Genomic DNA, 18,507 nt, shown 5'->3' on the forward strand with positions numbered 1-18,507 from the left:
CTCACTCAGCATTGATAAGATTGGCCAAGGGGCTTGCTTCCATCCTCAGTAATACTTTTCTCCATGTTGTCAGTAACCACAGTTCACATCTCTTCCCATGCAGGGTGATGTGGGTCCTCAAGGGTCAGCTGGTCTCCCCGGAATCCCAGGACCTCAGGTATCATTTCTAAACCACAATTCTATATGAGCTTTGAAGAATTGTTCTTCCAACAGGTGGCTGATACTTTTCAGGCACTGAGATGCCCTCTGTTCCAATTCTCGTTGCAGGGTCTGGTGGGAAACGTCGGCCAACCTGGACTGAAAGGTGATAAGGTGATCTAAATGTTTCTACCTTTAAATATTTTAATTTGTAAGGGATCTTTTCTTCTAAGGATCTGCATTGTTCTGAACAGTGATAATTATATAATGAACACCGAAGGAGGCTGTTTATCCCCTCAGATTAATGCTACAAGGAGGTTTTTGCCATTGAGTCTGGGTGAACCTAGAACTAGAGATCAGAACTGGGTTAATATCACTGGCCCTCATATGGTATGTCGTGAAATTTGTTGTTATGCAGTAGCAGCACATTGCAAAACATAATAAAAACTGTAAATTACAGTAAGGAAGTATATAGATTAAAAATAGTTAAATTATTACAAAAAGAGAGAGAGAAAATAGTGAGGTAGTATTCATGGATTTATTGTCCATTGAGAAATCTGATGGCAGAGGGGATGAAGCTATTCCTGAAACATTGAGTGTGTGTCTTTAGGCTGCTGTACCTCATCCTTGATAGTTCATGGGTTAAAGGTGAAAAGTGAAATATTTAAGGGGAATATTAGGAGGAACTTCTTAACTCGGAGCTTGGAGCAAGTGTGAAACAAGTTGCCAGTGAAAGTAGTGGATGTGGTTTTGATCGCAACATTTTAAGAGAAGTTTGGGTAAGTCCATGGATGGGAAGGGTGTGGATGCTATGGGTCAGGTGTGGTTCAATGGGACTAGGCAGAATAATAGTTTCGCACAAACCAGATGGGAAGAAGGACTTGACTCTATGACTCCATCTCCCAGGGCAACAATTCCATCAGTCCTATTCCTTAACTCCCCATGTATCTGCAACTTATTCACTCCCTCACTTGCCCGTCAGCTCTCCATTGGTGCGTTTTGGATGAGGAAATGGAAGGGTGGGTTAGTAAGTTTGCAGATAATACAAAGGTTGGTGGTGTAGAAGAGAGTCGTAGATTACAACAGGACATTGATGGGATGCAGAGCTGGGCTAGGGAGTGGCAGAGGGAGTTCAGTCTGGACAAGTGCAGAGTGATTCACTCTGGAAGGTTGAACTTGAGGGCAGAGTACGAGGTTAATCGTATGTTTCCCAACAGCGTGGAGCAGCACTGACCAGTTCAGAACAGTAGCCGAGAATTTTGTCCAACTTGTGTAGTGGCACAGTATAGGAAAGGACTTAGATGGTGAGGTGGTAGGGCACTGAGGAGTGCAGAACAGAGGGATCTGGGAATACAGATCCATAATTCCTTAAAAGTGACATCACACATAGATAGGGTCGTAAAAAAAGCTGTTGGCCTTCATAAACCAATGTATTGAGTACAAGAGTTGAGATGTTATATTAAAGTTGTCATAGACCAGAAAACACAGGAGCAGAATTAGGCCATTCCACCCATCGAGTCTGCTCTGCCATTCCATCATGGCTGATTTATTGTCCCTCTCAATCCCATTCTGCCTTCTCCCCATAACCTTTGTATAAAACATTGGAGAGGCTTACTTTGGAGTATTGTGTGCAGTTCTGGTCACATCCCTATAGGAAAGATACAAATAAGATTGAAAGAGTACTGAGAAAATTTACAAGCATGTTGCTGGGAGTACAGAACCTGAGTTATATATAAGTTTGCTGATGACACCACAATTGTAGGCTGTATCATGGGTAATGATGAGTCTGAGTACAGAGAGGAAATTAAGAACCTGGTGGCATGGTGCGAAGACAATAACCTATCCCTCAACTTCAGCAAGACAAAGGAATTGGTTGTTGACTTCAGAAGGAGTAGCGGACTGCACAATTCCATCTACATCGGTGGTGTGTAGGTGGAACAGGTCAAAAGCTTTAAGTTCCTCAGGGTGAATATCACAAATGACCTGACTTGGTCTAACCAAGCAGAGTCCACTGCCAAGAAGGCCCACCAGCGCCTTTACTTCTTGAGAAAGCTGAAGAAATTTGGCCTGTCCCCTAAAACCCTCACTAATTTTTATAGATGCACCATAGAAAGCATTTTTCTAGGGTACATCACAACCTGGTATGGAAGTTGTCCTGTCCAAGACCGGAAGAAGCTGCAGAAGATCGTGAACATAGCCCAGCACATCACACAAACCAATCTTCCATTCTTGGACTCACTTAACATCGTATGCTGTCGGAGCAGTGCTGCCAGGATAATCAAGGACATGACCCACCCAGCCAACACACTTTTTGTCCCTCTTCAGGAAGGTTCAGGAGCTTTAAGATTCGTACGGCCAGATTTGGGAACAGCTTCTTTCCAACTGTGATAAGACTGCTGAACAGATCCTGACCCAGATCTGGGTCATACCTTCCAAATATCTGGACCTGACTTGCACTATCTTACTTTCCCTTTTCTATTTTCTAATTATGATTTATAATTTAAATTTTTATTATATTTACTTTGATTTGTACTTCAGGGAGCGCAAAGTGTAGAATCAAATATCACTGTGATGAGTGTACGCTCTAGTATCAATTGTTTGGTGACAATAAAGTGAAGTATAAGGAAAGATTGAATAGGTTAAGATGTGTTTCCCTGGAGCATAGGGGAATGACGGGATATTTGATAGGAGTATACAAAATTATGAGAGGCATAGATAGGGTAAATGCAAGCAGGCTTTTTCCACTGAGGTTGGGTGAGACTAGAACTAGAGGTCATGGGTTGAGGGTGAAAAGTGAAATATTTAAAGGGAACCTGAGGGGGAAACTTCTTCACTCAGAGGGTTGTGAGCAACATGGATGGGAGGCATATGGAGGGCAGTGCTCCTAGGTGCAGATCAATAGGATTAGGCAGAATAACAGTTCAGCATGGATTGGATGGGCCGAAGGGCCTGTTTCTGTACTGCAGTGTTCTATAATAGTCAGTGATCACCTCAGTCTCATCCCCATCCCTGAACATGTGCCAGCCTCGTCTGAAGCTTATAAAAATGACAGGAGACGGAAGCGACTGCATGTGGAACTTGTTTTTCCGAAATGAGTTCAGTGCTTATAACATGACATCTTTGTTGATTCATGAGTCCCATCTCCTCTTGTGAATGTGCCTTCCACCGTACAATAACATCTCCAGAGAATCCAGCATCAATTGAATCCATACCGCAGTGGGGGCAGACAGGGAGAAACATGGGCTCAGTATGCTTTGATTCCTGCCCAGTGCTCCGAAGAAATACTTTAACAGATTACTTCCAAATTTCCAAGGTATTTGTTCTGTAAAAATTAACAACATCAGCCTCAGCCACAAAGTGAGCAATACCACAGCTCTGCAGCCACCATTCAGCGCCGGATTCCAGATGATTGAGGGGTGCTGCCCAGTCAGTTTTTGTGTTGTTTATCTGGACTAAGGAATGCAACCGACAGACCATCAGACCAAAAAGACCATGTAATCGCAAGGCTTTACTAGACCATGAAGCCTCAGCATTACATCCTTTCTTTTATATCTGAACGGCCCTCTCAGCCGTGGATGATGCGTGCTAGCTGTTTATAAGTCAGTACGCAAGCCTGGGCACGACGATATGGAAAGTGAATTGTTGTCTGTGCAGCAAGCTCCCCTTCTCCACACATCCGATGAATCCATAGGAACTGCAGAGAACAATACTGTTTGGTACCAGCGGCGTCGCAGGAGTTGCCAGTTAATGTTGAACTCAGTGTAGGCCTGCCGTAGGGACTCCAGCTCTGGATTTTAACTCTGGGTTTACTCTCCCCATGAGTGGGTATAGCTAAAAGGCAGCGAAGGTTTGAGATCAGAGTTTTCCTTCTCCTAGATAAGCTGCCAACCACGGCTGACGAGCCCCATCTGCCTGAAGCATTTGTTTTTAAGGGGCCACCAGCTTGCCCTGCCCATTACCCTTTCAGTAGAAATGGCTCTGCTGGGTTTGGTAGCTAAGCCACACATGAAGACCAAGAGCTGGACTTGGTTGTCAGAGCCTATTTGATAGGTGGGACTACCTATTGTTACACTACTTGTTAAATGCCCCCAATTGTGTGCATTCATCTATTAAGTTAATTTTATATTTGATCCTCGAAATGAACTCATTTGTCTTCCTTACCACTGGCTCAGCCCGCTGGATCTAGTCAAAGTAAATTTATTATCAAAGTACATAACTGTCACCATCTACAACCTTAAGAGCAGGCACAGAGGGCTACTGTCCCTACCTGACTCCATTTCCCAACATCCTCCTCTGCTCCCCAGTCCACCAATCACCAACCAGACCCTAGTCTCATCTCTCCTCTTCCCCACTTCACCAGGTTCAGATTTAGTAATCGTGTACATGGAACCATGCAGTGAAATGCTTCATTAGGCACTGGTCAGTTGCACTTTGATTATTGTCAACATGTCTGGGTCCTTTATCTAAGAAAAGATGTGCTGGCATTGGAGAGAGTCCAAAAGAGGTTCACACCAATGATTCTGGAAATGAAACGGCTAATGTATGAGGAGCATTTGACGACTCTGAGCCTGTACTCAAACAAGAGAAAATCTGCAGATGCTGGAAATTCAAGCAACACACACAAAATGCTGGTGGACCTCAGTAGGCAGCATCTGTAAAAAAGTACAGTTGATGTTTCGAGCCTAGTCCCTTCGACAGGATTGGAGAAAAAAAGATGAGGAGTAGATTTAGAAGGTGGGGGAGAGGAGAGGGAAGCCCAAGGTGATAGATGAAACCAGGAGGGGAGGGATGAAGTAAAAAGCTGGGAAGTTGATTGGTGAAAGAGATACAGGGCTGGAAAGGGGGAAGTCTGATAGGAGAGAACAGAAGACCATGAAGAAAGAGAAGGGGGGGTGGTGGTGAGCACCAGTGGGAGGTGATGGACAGGCAAGGAGACAGGTGAGGGAGGGAAAAGGGAATGGGGAATGGTGAAGGGGGGAGGCATTACTGGAAGTTCGAGAAATCGATGTTCATGGCATCAGGTTGGAGGCTACCCAAATGGAATATAAGGTGTTGTTACTCCAACCTGAGTGTGCCTTCATTGTGACAGTAGAGGAGGCCATGGATTGAGATGTCGGAATGGGAATGGGAAGTGGAATTAAAGTGGGTGGCCAGTGGGAGATCCCGTTTCTTCTGGCAGATGGAGCGTAGGTACTTGGCAAAGTGCTCTCACCGATATACAGGAGGCCCCACTGGGAACACCAGATACAGTATATTACCCCAACAGACTCACAGGTGAAGTGTTGTCTCACCTGGAAGGACTGGCTGGGGCCCTGAATGGTGGTGAGGAAGGAGGTGTAGGGGCAGGTGTAGCACTTGTTCCAATTCTAAGGATAAGTGCCAGGAGGGAGATCGATGGGGAGGGTGAGTGGACAAAGGAGTCGCATAGGGAGGGGTCCCTGTGGAAAGCAGAGAGTGGGGAGGGGAGGGGGTGAAGGGAAAGATGTGCTTGGAGGTGCGATCCCATTGGAGATGGTAGAAATTGTGGAGAATTATGTACTGGACCCAGAGGCTGGTGGGCTGGTGGGTGAGGACAAGAGGAACCCTATCCCTGGTAGGGTGGCGGGAAGTAGGGAGGATGTTTCCCTTCCGGCCTTTTGAACCATGCCACCCCAGCAACTCCACGACCCCAATTAATCTGAACCTAATCACAGGACAATATACAATGACCAATTAGCATACATAGTATGTCTTTGGACTACAGAAGGAAACTGGTGCACCCAAGAAAAACCACAGAATCTGTGGGGAGCATGTACAGAGACTCCTTACAAAACAGTGCTGGAACTGAACTCTGAACTCCGTGATGTCTGGAGCTGTAACAATGTCACACTAACCACTACCCTATAGTGGTAGAGTCTAGGACCAGAGGGCACAGCCTCAGAATAGAGGGACGTCCTTTTAGAACAGAGATGAGGAGGAATTTCTTTAGCCAGAGAGTGGTGAATCTGTGGAATTCATTGCCACAGGCTGCTGTGGAGGTCAAGTCATTGGGTATATTTAAAGCAGAGATTGATAGGTTCTTGTTTAGTCAGGCCATCAATGGTTACAGGGAGAAGGCAGGGGAATGGGTTTGAGAGGGAAAATAAATGAACCGTTATTGAATTACAGAGCAGACACGATGGGCCAAATGGCCTAATTCTGCTTTATTTCTTATTGTCGTATTGTCTCCCTGGTAAATGTGCTGGACTTTCTCTTCCTTGTACTCTCTTTGCCAACTTACACTAAGTACAAAATTGCAGACTGCACAGTTACATGTCATTATTTGCACATTGGTAATACATTTGGAAGGAATAGATTTTTAATATTATTTTGTTGAAGTATTTTAGATATGTAACAGTTCCTTTCTCCTTTGGGAGAGAGTAATATTTATCCAAACACACTTCAGTAGCATTAAAGTTTTGCAAGGTCTAATCCCACATATAATCCCGTATTGCTCTGTTGGGCGCATGGTTGGATGTTTTTAAATTTCAGTGCATATGTGATATTGTAAAGGCTTGGAAACGTCTATCCCAGCACTGCTTTCAATTATGTCTGAAAATCAAAAAAATCTGCAGATTTGAAATAAAAAATAGAAATGCTGGAAGGATACGGGAGGTCGGGCAGCAGCTGTGGAGAAAAAAATGGTTAAATGTTTCATCAGAATAATGTTTGTTTTTAATGAAGATTGGGAAACCATTGGAAGACATAAACACAAGAGATTCTGCAGATGCTGGAAATCCAGGGCAACACACACACATGCTGGAGGGACTCAATGGGTCAGGCAGCATCTATAGAAATGGATAAACAGTCAACATTTTCAGGCTGAGACCCTTCACCAGGACTGGAAAGGAAGGGGGCAGAATCCAGGAGAAGAAGATGGGGGAAAGGTGGAGCACAAGCTGGCAGGTGAAGCCATGTGGGTGGGTGAGGTGTGGATAAAATGATAAGCTGGGAGGTGATAGGTTGGAAAGGTAAAAAGCTGGAGAAGAAGAAATCAGATAGGAGAAGAGAGTGGACCATGGGAAGAAGGGGGAGGCGGTTGGCAGGTGAGTAGAAGAAAAGGGTTAAGAAGGGAGTCAGAAGAGGGAATGGAAAATAAGAGATGGGGGAGGGGGAAATCATCAAAATGTAGAGACATCGATGTTCATGCCATCAGGTTGGAGACGACTCAAACAGGATTTGAAGTTGCTTCTCAACCTGAGAGAGACTTCATCATGACAGTAGAGTAGGCCATGGACCAACATGTCGGAATGGGTATGGGTGTTGGAATTAAAATAGTTAGCCACGAGGTAAATTTGCTTGTTGCAGATTGAGCGAAGTTCCTTGTCAGCATGGCCCTCCAATCTATATTGGGTCTCACCTGGAAGGTCTATTTCGTGCACTGAATGAAGGTGAGGGAGGAGGTGAATGGGCAGGTGCTGTATTTGTCCTGCTTACAGGGTCAAGTTCCAGGAGAGAGATTAGTGAGGTGGAACGAGCAGACAAGGGAGACACAAGAAGAGCGATCCCTCACAGGGAGTGAGGGAAGGAGGTGAAGATGTGAAGACGTGTTTGGAGGTGGGATTCCATTGGAGATGGTAGAAGTTCCGAAGATGTGCTGGATGCAGAGGTTCATGAGGTGGTAGGTGAGGACAATTGGAACTCTATCCTGTCAAGGCAGCGGGAAGATGGAGTGTTGTAGCATAGCGGTTAGTGTAACATTTTACAATGCCAAGTGTTCAGGGTTCAATTCCCATTGCTGTTTGTATGTTCTCCCTGTGACTGCGGGGATTTCCTGCCACGACCCAAAGCTGTACAGGGTTAGGTTTAATGAGTTGTGACCATGCCATGTTGGTGCCAGTGGTATGGAGACACACTTGTGCACCCTGCACATTCTCAAAACTTGTTAGTTCTTTTATTCTGGCTTCTACTCCCTTCCTTTCCCATTCTGATGAAGGGTCTTAGCCCAAAACACCGACTATTTATTCCCTTCCTTAGATGCTGCCAGGCCTGTTGAGTTCCTCCAGCATTTTGTGTGTGTTGTTCCAGGTTTCCAGCATCTGCAGAATCTCTTGTGGTTATGATTTGCTGCAGGAACTCAGTGGGTCGAGCAGCATCTGTGCAGGGAGAAAGCAATGGTCAACAAAACTCTGTACCAGACCGGCAATGAAGAGGAGTACATTTTAAGTTGGGTGACACAGTAGCATAGTGTTTAGTGTGACACTATTACAGCTCGGGGTGTTAGAGTTTAGAGTACAATCCTAGCGTCCCCTGTCAGGAGTTTGTATATCCTCCCCGTGGAATGCGTGAGTTCCTCCCAAAGTCCAAAGATGTACCAGTTAGAAGGCTCATTGGTCAGTGTAAATTGTCCTGTGATTAGGCTAAATCAGACATTGCTGGAAGGATGGATAACATGTGTATCTCAAGATAATTAAGGAGACTGTTTAAAAAAGAGACAGGCAGAGAGATTAGGGAGGGAGTTCCATATCTGGAGGGACAGGTAACAGAGGACATGCCACCTATGGTGAAGCAATAAGAGTTGAGATGGCTAAGAGACAGGAATTAGAATTGGAATTGGCTTATTATTGTCACGTACTGAGACACAGTGAAGAGCTTGTCTTGCATCCTTGTCCTTAATACAGATCAGATCATTACACAGTGTATTGAGGCAGTAGATGGTAAATGAATAATAGAGTTCCAGCAGGGCGGTGTGGTATCTGGTGCAAAGCTTTACAGCACAGACTGTAAGATCAGGGTTCGATTACTTCTTATAGACAGACTCTCCCCGTGACCATGTAGTTTTCTCTGGGTGCTCCAGTTTCCTCACACATTCCAAAGACATACTGGTTAAGGTTAGTGTGCTCTGGGCAACAAGGTTCAAAAGTTCAAAGTCCAAAGGACATTTTATTATCATAGTACAAATATGTCACCATTTACAACCCTGAGATTCATTTTCCTGTGGGCATACCCAGCAAATACAGTCTATGGATTAGTGACTATAACGAGATCAATGAAAGATCAACTAGAGTGCAGAAGACTCTGCAAATGAAAATATAAATAAATTGCAATAACTAATGAGAATATGAAATAACAAGATAGAGTCCTTAGAGGGAGATCATTGGTTGTGGGAAAATCTCAATGGATGGTCAAGTGAGTGTAGTTAATCCCTTTGTTCAAGAGCCTGATGGTTGAGGGGTAGTAACTAGTCTTGAACCTGGTGGTACGAGTCCAGAGGCACCTGTACCTTCCACTTGATGGCAGCAGCGAGAAAAGAGCACGGCCTGGATGGTGAGGATCTCTGATGATGGATGCTGCTTTCCTACGACAGCGTTTCATGCCGCCCAACACAATCTTGGCTGATTTAACTTGATGCATGCTTCGATGGACAGTACACGGGACAGATGACGCTAACCTGACCTGACCTGATCTGAGAATGAAGTGCTTGAGTTACAGGGAGAGTGCAGTGTAGGCAGATCGTACTGAGATAGATTGTGAGGCAAAGAGTCCATATCATACTGGAGAACCATTCAATAGTTTTCTAACGGGGGTAGAAGCTGTCCTTGAGCCTGGTGGTATCAACTGGTACAGTTTATGTATCTTCTGCCCGATGGGAGAGGGGAGGAGAGAGAACGTCCAGGATGGGAGGGGTCTTTGATTATGCTGGCTGCTTTATCAAGGTAGCAAGAAGTGTTGACAGATTCTAGGGAGGGGAGGTGTTAAGCTGTGTCCACAACTCCATGCAAATTCTTGCAGTCACATGCAGAACAGTTGCTGTACCGAACTGTGATGCCTCCAATATCTCAGAAACTTTAACAGCGAGCGATCGTCTTAGTAGCTTTTCTTGTGTTTCACTGTTGGTCGTTGGTAATTTGGAATGCTGCAAGTCCGATTCACTGGTTTACTGGTGAAAATTCAGCGTAACCATGTAGTTGTAGCAAGGACCAGGCCTCAAGCTGCGGTGATGTCTGTTTGCAGCCGGGAGTCACCGGAGTGCCAGAGGTGGTGCGGCGCGGCGTCTATGCTGGAGTCGGTGCTGCCCCCATGTTCTCTTGGTCGAAGACAAGCTATATTGTGTTGAGCTGCAGATTGCTGCAACATTCATGAACTCAAGGACTTGGACTGTTTTGTTTTTGTGTGACTATATTTTACTGCTATCTTAATGTGGTATGTATGCCTCGCACCGTGTGTGACTATTGGTACTGTGTTATGCACTTTGGCCCCAGATTAAACGCTGTGCCATTGGGCTTTATTCATGGGTATCCATGTATGATTGAATGACAATTAAACTTGACCTTGAACTTAACTTGAGGTATATTAGGAACATTTAAGAGAATGTTAGATAGACCCATGGATAATAGAAAAATGGAGGGCTATGCAGGAGGGCGGGGTTAGATTGATCGTGGAGTAGGTTTAAAGATTGGCACAAGATTGTGGGCCAAAGGGCCTGTACTGTTCTATGATTCTATGATCTACGATTTATAAATGAGTCCATGAACCATGAATACTACCTCAGTGCTTATTTTGTCTGCTGTATTTATTTATTTATGTAATTGGCAGTAATTTTACTGTACTGCTGGCACAAAACAAGGGATTTCATATAACTTAAGTCAGTGATAATCAGAATCAGGTTTAGTATCACTGGCATATATTGTATTTAAGATGGTGCTGGTAAAACACAGTGCTGACTTGCTGGTAGAAAACTAAACTATAAATTCACGAACATGAGAAATCTGCAGATGCTGGGAATCCAAGCGACAAAGGAATTCAGCAGGCCAGGCAGCCTCTATGGAAATGAATACACAGTCGATGTTTCAAGCCGAGAATCTTCATCAGGACCTGATGAAAGCTATAACTCACTGCATTAATTACACTTTTTCTTGGATGCCATCTCCGCAATCAATACCCTGTAAATTCCCTTTTGGAGTTGAGCTGTTGAACCGCCTGGCATTTTTGTGGTGTGAACTGAAGTATCAAAGGTGCAGGACGTTTGTGGCAAGGTGGGTGCAGGGCAAATCAAGGTCTGAGAACGGTGAATGAGCCATTGTTGGAGTGGATTTGGAAGTGATTTGATGCAGCAGAACTGAGGTGAGGCAAGTGGAGGTGATGCAGAGTCGAGGAAGCAGGACCCACATGCAGGAAATGACGTGAGGTTTGATCAATTCAAGAACAATGCCAAATTGAATCGGCCAGGCCCGGGCCCAAGTGTGAGGAAAGACCCAAAGTTTCAATGATTTGAGCGCTGGGCCAGGTTGAAGAGATCAAGGTGTCAGGGACAGAGGGTCGGGCGGAGTGAGGTTTACTCGTCTCTGTACTGAACCGAGGCTGTGGCCTGCAACTAATGGGCTCCTGAATTGGCCGTAGTGATGACTGTCACTGTATTGTGGACTCATTTTGGGAACATCAGTTCTGAATGTTATTTGCTTACCTTTATTGTTTGCACAATGTGTTTTTCATCTGGTCTTTTTAAATGGGTTCCATTGGGTTTCTTTGTTTTGTGGCTGCCTGTAAGGAGACGAATCTTAAAGTTGTATGAAGTATACATGTTTTGATAATAAACGTTCTTTGAACTTTGAAATATGTTGAGATATATATATATATATTAAATTTAATAAGTAGTGCCTTAAAACGAGTCATTTGTTTACATGGGGCTCATCAGCCATTGTTGGCAACTTACCTGGGAGGAGGAAAACTGATCTGAAATCTGCACTGCCTTACGGCTATACCAGCTCATGGGGAATGGCTTCGGAGTAAACCCAGAGGGAAAAATCTGGAGCTGGGGTTCCTAAGGCAGTCCTACATTGAGTTCAACACTGACTGGTAATTCCTGCCTTGCTGCTGGTACCAAACTGTATCGGTCTCTGCCGTTCCTTTGCATCAGATGCGTGGAGAGGGGGAGCTTGCTCTCCATGTTGTACTGCCCTGGCTTGTGTATCTAGACAGGTAGGACGCATTATCCATGGTCAACCATGACAAACGGAGGCCTTGCAAAAAGAGAGCAAAAAAATGAAAACAGATAGGTAAGTAGTGTTCATGGGCTCATTGCCCATTCAGAAATCTGACAATGGAGGGGAAGAAGCTGTTCCTGAAACATTGAGTGTATGTGTTCAGGCTCCCGTACCTCCCTGTTGGTAGCATTGTGCAGACAGCATGTCCTGGTTGATGGAGTTCCTGCCGCCTTTTTGAGGCATTACTTTTTGAAGGTGTCCTCTGTATTGGGGAGGTTAGTGCCCATGATGGAGCTGAGTTTACGACTTTAGAAACATAATTTCCACCCAGAGACTCAGTAGACAATCCCTCCATGACTTACTCCTTTTCTGCGGCTGTGACACTATCTCTGGTCAGCAGTGCCATGCCACCACCCCCATTTGCCTCCGTCCCTGTCCTTACTGAAACATCTAAAGCCTGGCACTCTAAGTAGTCATTGCTGCCCTTGAGCCATCCAAGTCTCTTTCTGCAGCTTTTTCCAATCCTGTGCAGTGGCCCCTCCGTGCCATACACTGATGCAACCGATTAAAATGCTCTCCAAAGTACATCTGTAGAAATTTAGAATCTGTAGAATATAGTCATTTCCCCAGGGAAGAAATGTCAAATAATAGAAGGCATAAGTTTAAGGTGAGAGTTGAACATATTAAAGGAGATTTTTGAAGTAAGTTTTTTAAACACAGAGAGTGGGGGCAGTGTGCCTGGTACACAATGCTGTAGAGTGGTGGGGTTGCTGGAAGCTGACACAATATCGACATTTAAGAGGCATTTAGATGCACTTGTGCGGCAGGGTGGAGATATATCTCTACCAGAGGAGGTGTAAGGCACTCCTTCCCTCCACTAGTCTGCAAGTCACCCTTGGGCAAGGTATAGCACTTGCTTCACCCCCTGATCAGGGTCACATGAAGCCATGGTTGTATAAGCAGCTGGTGCATATCACAATTCCTGGTAATGCAACCACTGATGCCAGGCAAACAATCTTTGTAGAGTATTGATAATTCCTAGGGGTCATCTGTTTTGTAATGATTCTGCCCAGAAAAAGGCAATGGCAAACCACTTCTGTAGAAAAATTTGTCTAGAACAATCATGGTCACAGACCATGATCGCCTACGTCATCTGACACGGCACATAATGATGATGATGTTGATGATGATGTTGATGATGGTGATGATGATGGTGATGATGGTGATGATGGTGGTGATGATGGTGATGATGATGGTGATGAGGTTGGTGATGATGATGACGCTGATGCTGATAATGATAATTAGACAGACTGATGAACAGATTGGGAGAGGGGGAATGCGAGCCACATGTTAGTTTAAATTGACTTCACAATCAACCCAGACATTGAGTCAAGTCGAGTTTATTGTCATTTGCACAAGCACAGTGAGGTATGGGCACAATGGGCAAACTGTTTTCAGCAGTATCACAGGCATACAGAATATAAAGTTATTTATTTACTTTTTTTTATTTAGAGATGCAGTGAGGAACAGGCCCTTCTAACCCTTTGAGCCATACCACCCAGCAACCCACTGATTTAACCCTCAGCTAATCATAGGACAATTTACAAGACCAATTAACTTACTAACTGGTACGTCATTGGACTATGGGTGGAATGAAACCCAGGAAGCCCATGCGCACACAGGAAGGACTGTACAAACTTGATTACAAAGGAAGCTGGTATTGAACTCCGAACTCTGATGGCCTGAGCTGTAATAGCACCACGTTAACCGCTATACTACCATGGCACCCGATTGTACAAGACAGTGAAGAAAATGGCCGTGGAACAAGATAGCTGAGACAGCTTCTAGAAATTAAATTATAAAGAAATAATACCGAAGTTATACAAAACAGTGAAGAACACGGAGACAGTGCAAATCCAGGCATTAGCACAAAACCAAAACAGAGAGAAAAGTCCACAATAGTGCAAAAGGTGGTTGGCAGTGCACTTGCACGTCTATTCTCATTTCTTTCTATAGATGCTCGCTAAACAAATTCCTAACAAACTGCATCACAGCATGGTATAGAAACTGCACCGTGGCAGATAGCAAGGCTCTACCACAGGTAAATCAAAACTGCCCAATGCATCACCAACACCAGCCGACCCGCCATCAAGGACATATATACAGAACGGTGCCGGAAAAGGGCCAGTAATATCATGAAGGATCCCACCCTCCCTGCTCATGGACTGTCTGTCCCACTCCCATCAGGGAGGAGGCTATGTAGCATCCACATCAGCACCACCAGACTCAAAAACAGTTACTTTCCCCAAGCTGATCGTCAGTAAGTGGCTGATCAACACCCCCACCCACTAACCCACCCCTCCACACCCCCAATCACCACTACTTCATCATTTCCTATCACTCACTCCTGTGCCTAGTGTCACTTTATGGACATACAATCAATCTATGTAAATAAGCTATCTTATGTATTTGTATTTATTGTGTTTTATTATTATCAGGTTCCTTATTGTTTTTTTGTACTGCTTTTGATTTGAAGTAATAATTATTTCATTTTCCCTTACACTTGTGTACTGGAAATGACATTAAATAGCCTTGAATGGTGGCACAAGAGATGGTCTGTTGCTGAGGTAGGTCTATGGTTGTGCTGCTTGGTTCAAGAACCTGATATTTGTGGTGGATATGTGGAATGCTCTGCCCCAGAAGACAGTGGAGGCCAAGTCTCTGGATGCATTCAAGAGAGAGTTAGATAGAGCTCTTATAGATAGCGGGGTCAAGGGATATGGGGAGAGGGCAGGAACGGGGTACTGATTGTGTATGATCAGCCATGATCACAGTGAATGGCGGTGCTGGCTAGAAGGGCCGAATGGCCTACTCCTGCACCTACTGTCTTTTGTCTATTATCTATTTGTAGGAAAGTATCTTTTCCTGAGCCTGGTGATCTGGGACTTCAGGGCTCTGTATCTTCTTACCTAATATTAGCCTTTAATTTCCAGCCTGAAGTTGCTCATCTGGCTGTTTTCTGCCCTGAAAACACGTCTTTGACGTGGTTTCTCACTGAGACACACTGAGGGAGATTACCATCGGTGTTAAGGGAAGTGAGTGATTTAGGTCTGTCTGGACCTTGGTGTTTTCACGTTGACCTGGAATTAACAAGCAAAAACCCACAAAAGCACAAGAGGTTCTGCAGCCGCTGGAAATCCAGAGCATCCGCCGCAGTAGTGTAGCGGTTACCATGACGCTATTTCAGTTCAGAGTTCAGTTCCAGCATCCTCCGTAAGGAGTTTGTACGTCCTTTCTGTGGAAAGTGTAGATTTCTTCTGGGTGCCTCGGTTTCCTCCCACAGTCCACAGATATATTTGTTATTTAGTTAATTGTCCCCTGATTATGCTAGTGTTAAATTGGGGGAGCTCAAAGGGCCTGTTCTGTGCTGTATCTCCATATAAAATAAATACATAAACTCACACAAAACGTTGGAGGAACTCAGCAGGTTTCGCAACATCTAGGGAGAGGAGTAAACAGTCAATGTTTCAGGCCGAGACCCTTGCTCAGGATAAGTGAGCAGTAACAAGGATTAAAGAGCTGAAAGCTAACAAGCAGTTTGGGTGTGTTTGGTAGAGCTGTGTGCTTGGGGAAGGTGTGCAGAGTTTCTGCAGCTTAAGTGTAAGCACTCAGTGTGAATCCTCGTTTTAATCTGAGTGTGATGATATTTTACCCAGGGTGATCACGGTTTGATGGGAGCTCCCGGAGAAAGAGGATACCCTGGCGATCAGGTACGTACACATCTACATTGGTCTCTTGGTGGCTTACAAACTTTAACAACAATCACTCTTAAATGTAGCATTGGTACTGTGGGAGGGGTAGTACTGAGGGAGGGTCACACTGTGGGAGGGGTGGTACTGAGGGAGGGTCACACTGTGGGAGGGTGGTACCAAGGGAAGGTCACACTGAGGGGGGGCATCACACTGAGGGAGGGGTGGTACTGAGGGAGGATAACTCTGTGGGTGGGGTGGTACCGAGGGAGGGTCACACTGTGGGAGGGGCGGTACTGAGGGAGGGTCACACTGTGGGAGGGGTGGTACTGAGGGAGGGTCACACTGTGGGAGGGTGGTACCGAGGGAGGGTCACACTGAGGGGAGGCATCACACTGAGGGAGGGGTAGTACTGATGGAGGGTCACACTGTGGGAGGGGTGGTACTGTGGGAGGGGAGGTACTGAGGGTGGGTCACACTGTGGGAGAGGTGGTACTGTGGGAGGGTCACACCGTGGGAGGGGAGGTACTGAGGGAGGGTCACACTGTGGGAGGGTGGTACCGAGGGAGGGTCACACTGAGGGGAGGCATCACACTGAGGGAGGGGTAGTACTGAGGGAGGGTCACACTGTGGGAGGTGTGGTACTGTGGGAGGGTCACACCGTGGGAGGGGAGATACTGAGGGAGGGTCACACTGTGGGAGAGGTGGTACTGAGGGAGGGTCACAATGAGGGGGGGTGGTACTGAGGGAGGGTCACACCATGGGAGTGTGATACTGAGCGAGGGTCACACTGTGGGAGGGGTGGTACTGAGGGAGGGTCACACTGTGGGAGGGGGTAGTACTGAGCGAGGGTCACACTGTGGGAGGGGTGGTACCGAGGGAGGGTCACACTGTGGGAGGGGTGGTACCGAGAGAGGGTCACTGTGGGAGGGGTGGTACCGAGGGAGGATCACTCTGTGGGAGGGGTGGTATTGAGGTTGGGGGGGTCACACTGTGGGAGGGGTGGTACTGAGGGAGGGTCACACTGTGGGAGGGTGGTACCGAGGGAGGGTCACACTGAGGGGGGCATCACACTGAGGGAGGGGTAGTACTGATGGAGGGTCACACTGTGGGAGGGGTGGTACTGTGGGAGGGGAGGTACTGAGGGTGGGTCACACTGTGGGAGAGGTGGTACTGTGGGAGGGTCACACCGTGGGAGGGGAGGTACTGAGGGAGGGTCACACTGTGGGAGGGTGGTACCGAGGGAGGGTCACACTGAGGGGAGGCATCACACTGAGGGAGGGTCACACTGTGGGAGGTGTGGTACTGTGGGAGGGTCACACCGTGGGAGGGGAGATACTGAGGGAGGGTCACACTGTGGGAGAGGTGGTACTGAGGGAGGGTCACAATGAGGGGGGGTGGTACTGAGGGAGGGTCACACCATGGGAGTGTGATACTGAGCGAGGGTCACACTGTGGGAGGGGTGGTACTGAGGGAGGGTCACACTGTGGGAGGGGGTAGTACTGAGCGAGGGTCACTGTGGGAGGGGTGGTACCGAGGGAGGATCACTCTGTGGGAGGGGTGGTATTGAGGTTGGGGGGGGTCACACTGTGGGAGGGGTGGTACCGGGGGGGGTCACACTGTGGAAGGGGCAGTACTGAGGGAGGGTCACACTGTGGGTGGGGTGGTACCGAGGGGGGGTCACACTGTGGGAGGGGTGGTACTGGGGTGAGATGGTACTCACACTGTGGGTGGGGTGGTACCGAGGGGGGGGTCACTGTGAAAGGGGGTAGTACTGAGGGAAGGTCACACTGTGGGAGGGGTGGTCACACTGTGGGAGGGGTGGTACTGGGGTGAGATGGTACTCACACTGTAGGCAGGGATGGGTTATTGCTGAGCCATTATAATTGCAGATATATATTTTGTCGTTTCTTTTAAAAGGGCACTATTGGCCTGCCTGGACTACCTGGACTGAGGGGGAAACTGGGCCCACAGGTAGGTTACATCCATCCACCTGAATGAATCTGCCACATCAAAACTCAGTGGTGTTTGTGGGACGAGCGAGCTATTTGGCTTGGAAACAAGGCTTTTGGCCCAACTCATCCATCCGTGCTGACCAAGAAGCCAGTCCCCTTTAAAGATTTAAAGATTATCTTTGCCACATGTACATTGAACAATCAAAACATACAGTGAAATGCATCATTTGTGTCAACAGCCAGAACGGTCCGAGAATGTGGTGGGCAGCTTCCCACAAGTGTCACCGTTCTTCTTGTGCCAACACAGCATGCCCACAAATTATTAACCCTGGAGGAAACTGGAGACCCAGAGGAAACCCACGCAGTCACAGGGAGAACATACAAACTCCTTACAGACTGCGGTAGGAATGGAACCCCTATTGCTGGCGCTGTGTAGCATTGTGCTAACTGCTACAAGGCTACAATACTATCTGAATTTAGTCCATATCCCTCTTACTCATTCGTTATGTGCTGTGTTGTATGACATCATTGTTATGTGCTGTGTTGTATGGCATCATCATTATGTGCCATGTTGTATGACATCATTATGTGCCGTATTGTATGCGATTATCATTATGTGTCTTTCCACGACCATGATTGTTCTTGGCAAATATTTCTACAGAAGTTTGTTTGCCATTGCCTTCTTCTGGGCAGTGTCTTTACAAGACGGGTAACTCCAGTCAC

At 46.4% G+C, this 18,507-nt stretch overlaps 1 protein-coding gene across 4 annotated transcripts in view; it reads left to right on the forward strand.

Annotated features, from left to right (window-relative positions):
• LOC140736680 (uncharacterized) overlaps positions 1–18,507 on the forward strand; it is a 493,430-nt gene that overhangs the window by 210,310 nt on the left and 264,613 nt on the right. For 3 of the 4 annotated variants that reach the window (XM_073062508.1, XM_073062505.1, XM_073062506.1), the window contains 4 exons: positions 104–157; positions 268–312; positions 15,797–15,850; positions 17,750–17,803. In XM_073062508.1, coding sequence (XP_072918609.1) covers positions 104–157; positions 268–312; positions 15,797–15,850; positions 17,750–17,803 — 207 coding nt within the window. The remainder of the gene's footprint in view (positions 1–103; positions 158–267; positions 313–15,796; positions 15,851–17,749; positions 17,804–18,507) is intronic. The other variant, XM_073062507.1, reaches the window with a different exon arrangement.

The sequence above is a fragment of the Hemitrygon akajei genome, chromosome 12 (assembly GCF_048418815.1).
Source record: "Hemitrygon akajei chromosome 12, sHemAka1.3, whole genome shotgun sequence".
Lineage (NCBI taxonomy): Eukaryota > Metazoa > Chordata > Chondrichthyes > Myliobatiformes > Dasyatidae > Hemitrygon > Hemitrygon akajei.